The sequence below is a fragment of the Ptiloglossa arizonensis genome, chromosome 4 (genome assembly GCF_051014685.1).
Source record: "Ptiloglossa arizonensis isolate GNS036 chromosome 4, iyPtiAriz1_principal, whole genome shotgun sequence".
Classification (NCBI taxonomy): domain Eukaryota; kingdom Metazoa; phylum Arthropoda; class Insecta; order Hymenoptera; family Colletidae; genus Ptiloglossa; species Ptiloglossa arizonensis.
Genome location: NC_135051.1, coordinates 22,331,672 through 22,344,644, shown reverse-complemented (window position 1 = coordinate 22,344,644; position 12,973 = coordinate 22,331,672). Strand labels below are relative to the sequence as shown.

The 12,973-nt window shown below is 44.2% G+C and overlaps 2 protein-coding genes across 3 annotated transcripts in view; one reads left to right on the top strand and one right to left on the bottom strand.

Moving 5' to 3' along the window:
* The window catches only part of Grh (grainy head), a 191,546-nt gene that overhangs the window by 9,487 nt on the left and 169,086 nt on the right, over nt 1-12,973 (top strand). For both annotated transcript variants that reach the window (XM_076310207.1, XM_076310208.1), the window contains exon 3: nt 12,064-12,830. In XM_076310207.1, coding sequence (XP_076166322.1) covers nt 12,064-12,830 — 767 coding nt within the window. The remainder of the gene's footprint in view (nt 1-12,063; nt 12,831-12,973) is intronic.
* The window catches only part of LOC143146178 (uncharacterized), a 157,756-nt gene continuing 156,564 nt past the window's right edge, over nt 11,782-12,973 (bottom strand). The window contains exon 5 of the transcript XR_012991845.1: nt 11,782-12,967. The gene's annotated coding sequence lies outside the window, so the exon portion shown is untranslated. The remainder of the gene's footprint in view (nt 12,968-12,973) is intronic.

Sequence of the window (12,973 nt, the reverse complement as noted above, 5' to 3'; positions counted from 1 at the left end):
AAACTTTGTACAGTTGTTTGCGGATCTTTTAAGAGAACGTGTAAATTTTTTCAGAAGGAAATATAAATTTTTCAAAGAAACATGTTACTCGAAGTGGTTTGATAAAATGAAAGGAAATGTAGACACTTTGAGAAAGGTGTAGTGTGATTAGTAGAGTGTGGAGTTTATGCATTTACGACGCACAATAATATGGAAAGTGTATGGTAAAATTTGTGTCTAATATATTTCACGAACTAATACTATAATAACAATGTTTCATTTTGTACGAGTTTATTATATTTGCGTGCACCATAAATGCATAAAATCCACCGGTCTAGCGACCGGTTTAATCACGTGACAGTAGTTAACGAATAGAAACGCGGCGATTTATTTGCAACGTTTACACGAGTGGAAACAATTTTTCTTTCCTTTTTTCTTTCTTTTTTTTTAAATAACTCGAGGTGGTATTTACCGTGCTCGGTTCTTACCGCTGTCTCGCGATTTACTAAATGTATGCACTCGCTTCGAGGATTGTTATTAGCGAAGTAGCCCTTTCCTCGCACAAAAGAAAATTTTAAACACGCATACCTCCAGAGTGACGACATTTTGAATTGTATCCTTTTCTCGAACCGATGAGTCAGCTGATTGGCTCCACCGACGCGACGTAAAACTGTTACCCGATTTCATCTTCGTTGTTCACAGACGAACAAGACTTTCAAATAATAGAGAATTGTCTTCCCCCAAAAATGGCTACTCTTTAATATCCTTTAATGAACAGAAAAGATTGAAAAATTTTAAAAAAAAATTCTTACAAATTACCAAGACAACCTTTCCAATCACAGGGAATTTTCTTCCTCCAAAAATCGACATTTTTGTAACGTCCTTCAATGAGCAGAGGGGTTGAAAAAAATGATTCAAAAGTTCTTAGAATCTCGTGAGAGGTCCCACAGGGAATTTTCTTTCTCGTTGGTAATCGTCGAATCCCGCGTCGCTGAATTTTCCATCCGACGAGAGATTCCCCATCGAACGTTGGCATTCTTTCGTCCGCGCGAAGCGAACGGTATACGCTCGGCCATCCATTCGTTCCAGCGCAGCCACTCCAGCCCGCCGTGCCTGGAACGCTCGCGAGAGGGGAGTGGAAGAAGAGGAAGACGATTTTGCCGCGTACGATGACTCGCTGAATTTCACGTACACGATACCACTCCGCTCGAAAAGGGAACGCTCGATCGGCGATCGTGCTATTCATTATCGAAGTAACCGGCGCAAATTACTTAATAGAATCGAAGGAACGACTCCCCAACTTGCCTTCTTTATTAAATTCTTTTTTCCACCGACCCGAAAAAAAAACAGCGAACGAACAATTCTAGTACGATGAAAATTGCAATATAGAAAAATTGACGATGTAAAAGGAAACAAAAAAAAAAAAAAACAGAGTGCAAATAAAATTACAGATCCGATGGAATTGAACCGTGTTCGATCAAGTCGTCGTGAATTTTTCAATTTTTTTTAGGGAATTCCCGTGAATTGCACGGTTCTCGAGGTAGCCATATTGTTTTACGCGGTTCAGGGAGCTTTGTAAAATTTGCATCGTTTCGAACGATACACTAAATAATATTTCGTAACGTTTCGTCGCATTTCCAGCTGCATCGTAATATTTAATGTATGCAAAGTACGTGTTGGTAAATAGAAAATTTATTGACCGTTCAGTAATTTAATTTTTACATCGAGTTTGTATCCAGCTATTTACGTCGTTTAGAATGTTCCGTTAGATTTTAAATCATTTCGGTTGGCTTACCGAAATGGCGTTCAACGTGCCGTGATATTTTTTGTCAATGATATTTTATCATCGATACGAGCGACTGTTTCGCGAAGTGTGATCGTTTAACGTATCAGAAACGACCGCTGCGAGATTGTACCGCGTTGATTGAAGTACACGTTCGTGACGAAATCAACGAAAGCGAAGATCGTTTGAAAGGATTAGAGGAGCGGGTTATTACTTTTGCTCTAGGAAAAAGCGTTCCCTTAACCGTTCTGAGTAGTGTATAATGGGAACGGAATAATGGTAGCAAGAAACGCAACGAGAGAGCTGTTTGGAGATATCAATCAAAGATAATGGCGGCGGGAGAGATTTTTGTCGTTACGTTCAGCCGCGACCGCAGCGTTATTGTAAAAAAATGATTTATTGCTCTGTACACATCGGTCGGATTCTCGGGACACGTGATAATTATATGAATAATATCGCGATGCGCGAGTGTCAACAATATTGCTTGTTTCTTGCTTCTTCAATTGTGATTGATGACAGTTAAGTAATAATAAACGTTCAACGAACGGCCACGGTTGATTGTCGTGTTCTTCGATGATTTCGAGACGCTACTTTTTGCAGACTTCTAATAATTTCCTGTAGAAAGTCTCGGCTAGAATCGAAGCGTTTTAAGCTCCCGAATCCAAGCGTTTGGCGAAATTTGAGAATCAAAGTTTGGGACGATTTCAAGAGATCAGAATTAAGAATATCAGATTCTGAATATTAGTTTCAGGGTTTCAGGGAGGAGAGATTTGGAACATTCCGAGTTTTGGGGTTCCGAAGACTCAAGATTTTAAATATTCAGACCTTTCAGTCTTTCAGCATTTCGGAGATCAGACTTTTACAACTTTCAGAGCTGTCGAACTTTCAGAATTTTCAGATTTTTACACTCTTAGGACTTGTCGAACTTTCAGAATTTTCAGAGTTGTCAAGCTTTCAGAATTTTCAGAGCTATCGGACTTTCAGAATTTTTAAGCTTTCAGAGCTTTCAGAGTTGTCAGACTTTCAGAATTTTCTAGAGATTTTAGACTTTATGGTGATCGAATGTTCAGACTCCCTGAATTTTCAGACTTTCAGACTTTCCAGGGTTCAGATTTTCCAGGTTTCAGACTTTTAGAGTCTCCGAATTTTCAGACTTCCAGAATTTTGGTAGCTCTGGCTTTCGGAATTCGTCCAGTTCCGTAATTTTCGGGCTTCTCAAATTTTCAAAGTTTCAGAATGATCGCGGTTCGAGAGTAATCAGAGTGTTCGGAATATCAGAATTGTACAACTTCGGAACTCGGGTACACACGGTTCGAAGAATTCTGAAAGTCGTGTACGCCTAGCAACGCGCACGCTACGTCGGTAAACGAAGAATATGAATAAAGTGCAAGTGAAATGCCAAGTGCGTTTAGAAAAAGGAGGAATAATCGATGGAGATATAATGATACGATCGTCGACAACCGTAAACGTTGCGAGCAATTCCATGTACCTCTGTGTGCCCTGTGGGTATATTCGTGAGTCCCGATGGAAAAAAAAGAGTATCGCGAAACAATCACATGGCTATTTTCATCATTACCGGTGACTCGAAATAGTGACAGGAAGTCGCCAAGCGTAAACGCATGGATATAACTAATAACAGTAATTTATTTCGGATCATAGGTGTGCCACTTTCATTATTCAATGGAATTTTTAATAGTATCAGCGAAATTTCGCACCGACACCGTTACGCGTCGTGTCTGTATACACGATTCCGTGGAATTGTTAAATAGTTGCAATAATTGTGCGAGAAACCGAACGGCAGCCAAGCGTGGCGTTACTTAACAATTTTCCACAACACGTGCCCTATTAATTCGATTCTGAACGAAGAAAATATATACGGACGAAAATTATAGAACTGCAACGAAACTGAACAGGAAAGGTTGTTGTCAAACCGCATATATTATTTGAAAGTTTCAGACATTCCGAGTATTTATAACTTCAGAGTTTCAGAAACTCGTACCCCTTGGATTTCAACGGTTCAGAAATTCATAATTTCAGAGTTTCAGGAACCGATACTTCTGGAATTTCAGTGCTCCAGAAATTCGTAAATTCAGAGTTTCGTAAACTCATATTTCCTCACCTTGGGGTTTCAGACTTTCAGATATTCATACTCGCGTGCTATCGAAGTTTCAGAAATTCGCAATTTCAGCTTTCCAAGGACACATAACCTCAAAGTGTATCAAACTTTCCGAAATTCCCACTATCGAGCCACAAAAATTTCCCAATTCACTCGGAATCGATACTCTCCGACCGTTCACCGCTCTCGAAGCACTCCCAATCCCCTCCTCCTCTCTCCTCATAGATACCCACGTACTCAACAAGCCTCGAAACACTTATTCTCCCCCGAATACACGGTCCCTCCAGTGACCATTCGCACCGTTGCCTCCACCGACCCAAAATAACCACGGTCAGTTAAAAACCACCGCGAAAAAAGTGACCCACCCGCAAAAACCAAAATACGTCGCGGCCATTCTCGACGGAGAGCACCGGAAAAAAAGAAAAGGAAAAAAAAGAGACCAAGAAGGGTGAAACAAAAGCTCCCGTGTGGACGGGAACGACCCAAGCGCGGGAAGAAATTACCGCCGCGGTGAAGCCGCAATAACAGAAACGCCGACAGGTGTTCTCCCCCCTCGGCTCCCCTCCCCCTGTAGTCGGAGCGAGATGGCCGTCCCCGCGAGTACGCGGCCGATATAACAAGGATTCAACGAAGGATCGCAAAAAACCGAGGAGCGATCGTGTACGGCGCTCGAGGGGAGGCTTGGGGACGCGGCGGAGTAGGAGGCGGAGGACGAGGAGGGGAAGAGCGGCAACAATGAACCAGCGGTGGCTAGGATGCGCGCGTACACCGTGGAACACTGGTCCGCGTAGAGAAGCGAAAGAAAGGCCCTTAACGATTCCGCGTATCTTCCAAGCGCGCGCAGCTGCGTATTCCAACGACGTGATCGGCGATAACCGAGCGGCGCGCGGAGGCGCTCGGTGCTCGGGTAAGCGTGCGTGTGCGCGTGCGCGTGGTCATGCGCGTGCTCGTGCGCGTAAGCCCGAAGAAACGAATCGAGCAGCGGTCGGCGCATCCGCTGGCGTAGTCACGGCCCCGTTCGACGGACAGACGCGTCTGGAGGCGGCGGTACGACCTGGAATAGTCTCTCACGGGGCGCAGGCCAGCAGGCCAATTAACTGTTATTATCAGCCAGTTCTTGCGTGTAAACACGGTACACCGGGGGCCTAACCGGGCGCGCAGAATCCACGGCGCATCGCTTCCCCGATCCCTCGAAACCGCCATTTTTTCCCTACGGGGAATCGATCCGGGGGAATGTTACGAACGGTGGGGAGATTAATTGTTGCAAAAAGGGGGATATCGGAAGACAGTGAGTTTCAATTCGTAGGGTGGTTGTTCCGTTTCTATTTTTTTGGAAGTATTTCAGTCGAGTATCAATGGAGAAACTCGGGGTGAAAAAATTCCTGTAACGACTGGGAAATTGTATTCGTTGTTGGAAGAGTGAAGTATTGGTAAAATGATTGGTGTAGTCTCGTATTTTCGTTTCCAGTTACTGGTTCGTGATGGACACTTTCGGTACAGCAACCGTATTAAGAACTTTCCAGTAGAGTAACACACATGATAAAATTCCTGTAAATTCTTTTTAATTGCGTGAATCATCGGAAGAAGTTTCGGTGAGATATATCGCGTGCTTTGTTATCGAGAAAGAATTCCAAGAATCGTATACGTTTCCTCTCCGACGCGCTACCCGTGACACTACCAACAACTCTCTCACCACCAGATCTAATCGCATAAAAACATTCGTGCGATCTCCTCCCAAGTGCACCAATCGTCGAAAAATTTCCAAATTACGTTCCACTCCGTAATTTTCTCTCTCTCGAAGAAAATAGAAAACTGCTAAACAGTGTCCCGAATATCCACCATTTTTCGACACGGTGATACGAGTAGACCCCCTCCACTTTTAACAGACATTAATCAGCCCGATTACGAAGCCTCCCGCGGTCGCGACACGACGTTAAGTACTCCTCCGGTCGAACCGCGCCGGTCTTGTACCGACTTCATTCGAAATCTAATCGCGCGCCGCCAAGCGGGGGAAATTTATCGCGATCGTCGATGCGGCGGTACCGCGGCAACGCGTTGACTCACGGGGCCCTGGGACTGAATCCATTACGTTTTTACGACGTTTTACACACGCGGTTGACAACGACGCCGCGAGTCAGACCGAGTGAGAGAGAAAGAGAGAGAAAGAAAGAAAGAGAGAGAGAGAAAGAGAGAGGTGTACAGAAAAGAGAGACAAGAGCCGCGCGGGTTCGTTATGTACTCCTCGCACGAATACATATTTCACGATTTCGTAGTGCTCCTGGAGGATGTTATCTCGGGATTTATGAAATAACGTGTACACGGCTCGTTCGACGACGACGACGTTGTACCGTAGATTCAATCTAGTATCGCTGTCAAGGTGAACGATTATGTAACCCGGGCGGACGCGATAGCGTTTTCAGCGACGATTCGTCGGACGTTCTCGACCTTGGTGTTGTCCTTCCTTCTACTCCCCACTTTCTTCTCCTTTTTACTCGACTCCTCGATCGATTTCGATCGACCGTGCGACGCGATCGAGCCGTTATTTCACCTTTTGCGCAATTATTATTTCGACGCGCGCGGCGACGATTCGAAGAAATTTGTAACCGCTCCGAGTCCTACGATCACCGTGGATGACTATAGTCGGAGATAGCGGCCAGGAGATATTGCCTCTAATCGTACGGGTAATGGTCCCCGCGACTCTTCGGGGAACGTCAACGCGAGAGCTTGCGAGCACACTTTCTTATACAACCTTACGAATCTTGATCTTCGAAGGCAATGAGATGGTGGAAAGTATTGAAGAGAATGGCGGTGCAAAGGAAAATGAAGAGTGCAATAAGGAAGAAACTCTTGAGAAAACGAGGAAAATGAAGGTAAACGAAGAGGTCGAAGGGAACAATGGCGTGGAGGAATATGAGGAGTAACGTGAGGATAATGAAGAAATTGAAGAAAATGGGAAAGTAAAGATTGGGAGACAAAAGAAGAGGTCGAAGAAAATAATTATGTGGAAGAAACTGAAGAGAATGAGATAGAAATGAAATAAAGTTAATAGAGAAATTGAAGAAACTGAAGACAAGGAGATGAAGAAACTGAAGAGAATAGTGATGCCCCTAGAGAAGAACGAAGACAATGATACAGAGGAAAATGAAGATAAAAATTAGGATGAATCTCCGCTATCGATTATTTACTTAGATCTCAATCTGGAAGATCAACGATCTCTTAATAAAGATCTCCGAGCTCCTAATAAAACATCCTTGGGAACGATCGTGGATGTCATCCTTCTTGCGAGGCTTCGCAGACATCAACAACACTGTCATCCTCTTCGATTACGACAGCTGGATCTGTGTTGCATGTAGATCTTCGCGAGTACACGAACGAAGGAACATGTGTGCCCCGACACCGGGTTTATCGGTCGATTCCAGATTTTGATCTCAACCGAGTTAGTTTCCATTCTGGCGATGAATTTACACGATCTAAGCGGATGTTGAACATTCGTTACCGGTAGGTTTATGGTCGAGGCCGAGAGAACCGTTAATTACCGTTTGGGCGGGAAAATTTTAAGAGAGGAGTCTTGTCAGCTTGTAAACCATCGAGGTCCTCGAGTACCATTAGCAAGAAGCTGGTGACTCGTGTTGACTGTAGAAATCAATTGATAGAACGAAGCTAATAGTTCTCTTTGAACGACGTGGATTGAACGGGACACTGAAGTAGGAAACATTGGTAGGCGTCGTGTAAGTGTCAGCGATTATAAAAATTACCTAAGTCAATATTTTTCCTCTCGGATTACCACGAAGGACGTTGTAGCGCACAGCGTGGGATAAATTCAATTTTTTTACAGATTTTGTACCATGATATTTATAGCACGCGTGAAAATTCTCAAAGACAATAATTTTCGTACCGTACAATATATTCCAACGTACAATAAAACACTATACGAACGATGAATATAATTTTTCCAGCTTGTTTAACCGTTTCGTTGTTATAATTACCGACAGATACGACAACTCATACCGTTCAGTGTACACTGAGAACCATAGTTTCAATCAGAGAAATACGCATTGGAGTTCTAAATTGGTACCGAAGTATCCCTCCATTTTGACGATTATTTCTCTTATTTAAAGAAATTTGAGCCACGCTGTTTCCACAATTCATTTCTCTATCGAAAGAACTCTTCCAGCACCACCATTTCTACAATTATTTTCCCCGTTAAAAGAACTCTGGTCCTTTCACAATTATTGTCCCTTCTAAAAGAACTAGGAGCCATTTGGACAATCATTTTTCCTCTTGGGAGTACCTCCAGTCGTTTTTACAATTATTTCCCCTATCGAAAGAATTCTTCCAGCGCCACCATTTTTGCAATTATTTCCCCTATCGAAAGAATCCTTCCAGCACCACCATTTCTACAATTATTTCCCCCGTTAAAAGAACTCTGGTCTTTTCACAATTATTGTCCCTTCTAAAAGAACTAGGAGCCACTTGGACAATTATTTTCCCTCCTGGGAGTACCACCAGCCATTTCTACAATTATTCTCCAATCGAAAGAATTCTTCGAGTCCCGTCATTTCTACAATTATTTTCCCTATTGAAAGAACTTCGAGCGGATGCAAGTAAGTACTTGAGCGCAGAAAGCCGCCGACGTCACGTAAATAAGTGTGTCGCGTCTCTCTAACGACGTCGTTTGGAATTTCCCACGTGTCGCTGGATCGCGACGCTTTCCAAGCGGAATGAAGCTGAATTATCACGGACTCCTCCTTTTGTCGCGGTCAGTCGCTCGAGCGTCGTGTAACACGCGACGCCATTTACGATCGCGCGTCGATTAACTCGAGTAACAATATCGCCGGCTGGCTCTCTAATATTCGAACTCACGGCTCCGCTCGGTTTAAATATCGAGTTAGGTAACGACGGGGAAATTTATTTTTTTTTTCTTTCTCTTTCTCTTTCTCTCTCTTTACGCGTCGCGGACACCGGACCGGCCATATTTCTTCCATCGACAGTCGTAAATTCTGCGCGCCGATTAATAGCGCGCTTTTCCGTGCCCTTTCGAGCGTGTTACTGCGTACACGAGCACAGACTCGACGAATCCCCGTCGAAGCTGGTCGAAAGCCTCGTAACACGTACGAGGCTCGTTCGCTGCCCGACGAACTACAAATTATTTAGAGTTTAATCATTTCGAGCGTTCGTATTTTGTTTCTCTTTGTGGGCAATAAAGATATACGAGCATGAAAAAAATTCCAGCGTAACGAATTCTGACGTAATAAAATTCTGCCTACCTCTTGATTATTTAGAGCTTAGAGAAATACGTCGAGTTACCTGCCTCTAGATTATTTAGAGTTTAGAGAAATACATCGAGTTACCTACCTCTAGATTATTTAGAGTTTAGAGAAATACGTCGAGTTACCTACCTCTAGATTATTTAGAGTTTAGAGTTACTTTAGAGTTTAGAGAAATACGTCGAGTTACTTTAGAGTTTAGAGAAATGTGCCCAGTTGCCAGAGGATCTAAAAGACAAAAATATAAAGATCCAGAGAATGAAAAATATGAATCAAGACAGCGAACGTGATTCAACAAGTACCTCACGACCAAGGAATAAAATTAGAATTTCTCTCAGTGCAACTCCAATTGTTTCTAAAATTCCACGAAACCTCCTCTTTTTCACGGTAGACGATTTCCATTTCCATTCTATGAAATCTTTCCTCCCGAATAATTCCACACGTTCGTGGAAACAAAGAAACAATACCCGTGGACACACGACGATAAAAATCCTCTCAATCGTAAAAAAAAAAAAAAACCACCGAGCACTAAAGTAAGAGGTTTTACGACCGAAGAATAAAATTAGAATCTCTCCCCGTACGAGACCCAGAAATCGTTTTTTTTTTTTAAATTCCACGAAATTCCCTTTTCACGCGTGACACACGTGTCATCCGTGTATACGTTCCCCGAGACTTTTCCTCCTGAATAATTCTACGCGTCCGTAACGGTCCGTGAATGGAGGAAACGCTCGATTCGCGAATTTTTCGAACCACGCGGTTTCGACGTGACTTTCAAATCCCTCACCGCGATTAAATAAGCCCTCGAAGACGGATCGCCAGCATCTCGGAAATGAAAGTGGCGAACACGCGAGTCCTTCCTGAATTTCGTGACGAAAAAGGATCACTTACGGAGGTGCTAGCCGCGTAACCGACACGATAGAAAGTCAAGTGGAAGGTGGCAACAACTACTGCCTCGCGTGGTGATCCTTTGATCTTTGCTCAGATTAGAAGGATTATTTTGCTCGACGCGTTACAGAGGGGCACCGGGATTAATTATCGCGAAACAGTGACGCCGGATTGGTCCCGGTGGAGTTATTAGCGTGATTTTTATTGCACCGTTATTAGCATTCGACGCGTTACAACACGCGGGAATAATAATGAATATCACCCCGGGCGCCGTAAACCACCGGACCGTTCAATAAAACTTTAAAAATCACTCGTTTCTACGCCCGGAACGATTTTAACGTTTTCAATGTCGCTCGTAGATCCTCGTCGCGCGATAAAAAAAATAATTGATCGTTCGCGATCGAAGGCGAGATTCTTACGACGATTAAAATACGATGAGAGTAACTGATTTTACACGACTGGTCGATCGATGATAATGTTTTTCAACGAGGTCGTGGGAAACATTTTTACAACAAACAACGAAGAGTTCTCGATTCGGTGTGAATAACTATCCGAATTTCAAAGATTGAAATTATTTTTTATTATATATCCAACTAACACCCCATCAACTTTCAGAGTCATCAACTATCATTATTACATCGAGTTACAGTACTTACTCTCGTACCGAATACTTGACATTGTGTATTTTGGAGCACGATTTAGATGTAGAATTTTTATTTAATAGCAAGATTGAAATTGTGTATAAAAAAAAAACTACCCCGATGACTGTGTACAGTGTTTCTATTCGTTGTGTGTTATTCGAATTGAATTTTGCCCACCTTTGGCTTCAGAGGAAAAATTATTAACGGGAAGAACTTGTATTCAAGATTGAGCGGAGGTATTTACAAAAAAAAATTTGGAATAAATTGAAATAATTTACGCGAAGCCTTACGCTACAGTTGATCGATCGGAGACTTTCTGAATCGCATATGGTTCATCACGTAATACGTTAATTGCATAAGCACGTGACCCAAAGTCGATCTTCCTGATACGCTCAAATCTGAAACTTTCACGGAACTCTGAACGTCTTCCTACTATCGCCCCGCGACAAAGGGGCTTCGAGAGTTATTCAGAGGAACGCTGGCCCTATTATTAAATCCACCTTCGGCTTCGATCAACCTGCGGTTCTCGTCGAGATCTACCCTCGTCAAACGGTCCCCCTCCCCCCTCTGAGAGAATTGCGACTCGGGGACTGAATAACCACCCTCAATGCCCGCATTCAGACCTTCGAGCCTCTTGTTCTCGACGACGTCCTTCATCTCGACCATCCTGTGCTCTTTAACCCCCCTTTTCGAGCGTTGGGTAAAATGGTCCTCGACGAAATATAAAATACAATATCTGTCGCGAAATCGTTCGGAAGATATAGACAAATATAATGTTGCAACAATGTTCATAGAAATGTCCCAAAGATTGTAATACTTCCCATTTAGAAGATACGAGATAGTTCTGTAGCAACATATTCTTGTTACAGTTTCTCGTATTGCGTATAAGATTTCAAATTGGGGAGTGGGAGAACATTTTGTTCTATCTGTATTTATAACTAGAAATAATTACCTTTCTGTGATTCTAAACCTTCTTAAATTCTTGAAATAATTGTTAATTTCTTAGACAGGGGTTGTCCCTCACTTGTCGACCTATTGCTACTGACTCTACATAGGATAGTAGTCAAAAATAGTAGAATCTTTCAGTGTGATTTTTATTACATTCCCAACTCACCACTCCTCGGTATAAATACAACAAATTACCTTACTGCAATACCAAATCTTTAAAAAAATATTAAACTCCTTCACACGAGTTGCACCTCTTCTATTGTCCCTATTGCAACTGACTATCGTGAGAACATCCAACGGAGGTCAGTAGTCACAATGAAGATTTCTACGAGTTTCGTTCACGGATTCCGAAACTTTTACCACTATTCGCGCCCGTGACCCCACGTTTGTAACCCCCTCTACCAGAATCTATAAATCTGAACCTAGAATCTTCGCTCGTTACAGGTGCAGGAGGGCCCAGTGTCCCCGGCGTCCTCCTCCCTGAGCAACCAGAATCAAAACGAGAACGAGCAGCAGGTGTTGCTCGCGACGATGCAGCCGGTGAACGTGCTGGACCTGCACGAGCCCGCGACGGTGCACTCCCTCCATCCCAAGTACCATCATCACCATCACCGTCACCATCACCATCACCACCATCATCATCATCAGCCGCAGCACATCCAGGACCCGGACGACGTCCAGCAACGCTCCGCAGACGACACCGACGGTAGGGTGACGCCTGGCGGCGAGACAGCCACCGGGAATCCGACGCTCGGCGTCGGTGAACACAAGATGATCGATCTCATCTACAATGACGGTCAAAAGACCGTCATGTACACCCACGACAAGGAGATCATCTACGAGAACGAGGCGGATCGCGTCCAGGTGGTCGAGTATCCCCCACCGCCACCCTCGCCACCTTCACCGTCGCCACCGTCCGCCGTCACGAGGGCAGGACTCCTGCCGCCCACCTGCGTTACCCCCAGGTCGGCCTCAGCCACCGCGTTGCACTTGCACCACTATCCCCAGCTGCAGCTGCAGCACGAGGACGATCTGCCGCCTAGCGTGCGTCACGCGGTGAACGCTACTGTACCGAATTGCGGAGCTGCAACCACAACCACGACGGTCCTCGTTCTCTCGGAGCTGGTAGCAGCCGACCCTGCAGCTGGTGCCGCCGCAGCTCAACAACTCACCCTCACCGCTGCCGCTGCTGCTGCCTCGCTACGCGCTGGGTAAGCGATCAGTTGCTTCTTTTATTCTTCTTTTTATATTTCTTGGGGATCGAGGTAATCTCGAGGTAATAGGCTGAGATTGAGAGCCACACGATTGGTGAAGATTCCAAGCAGGGGGTATTTTTGTAGTGGCTCTTCTGAAA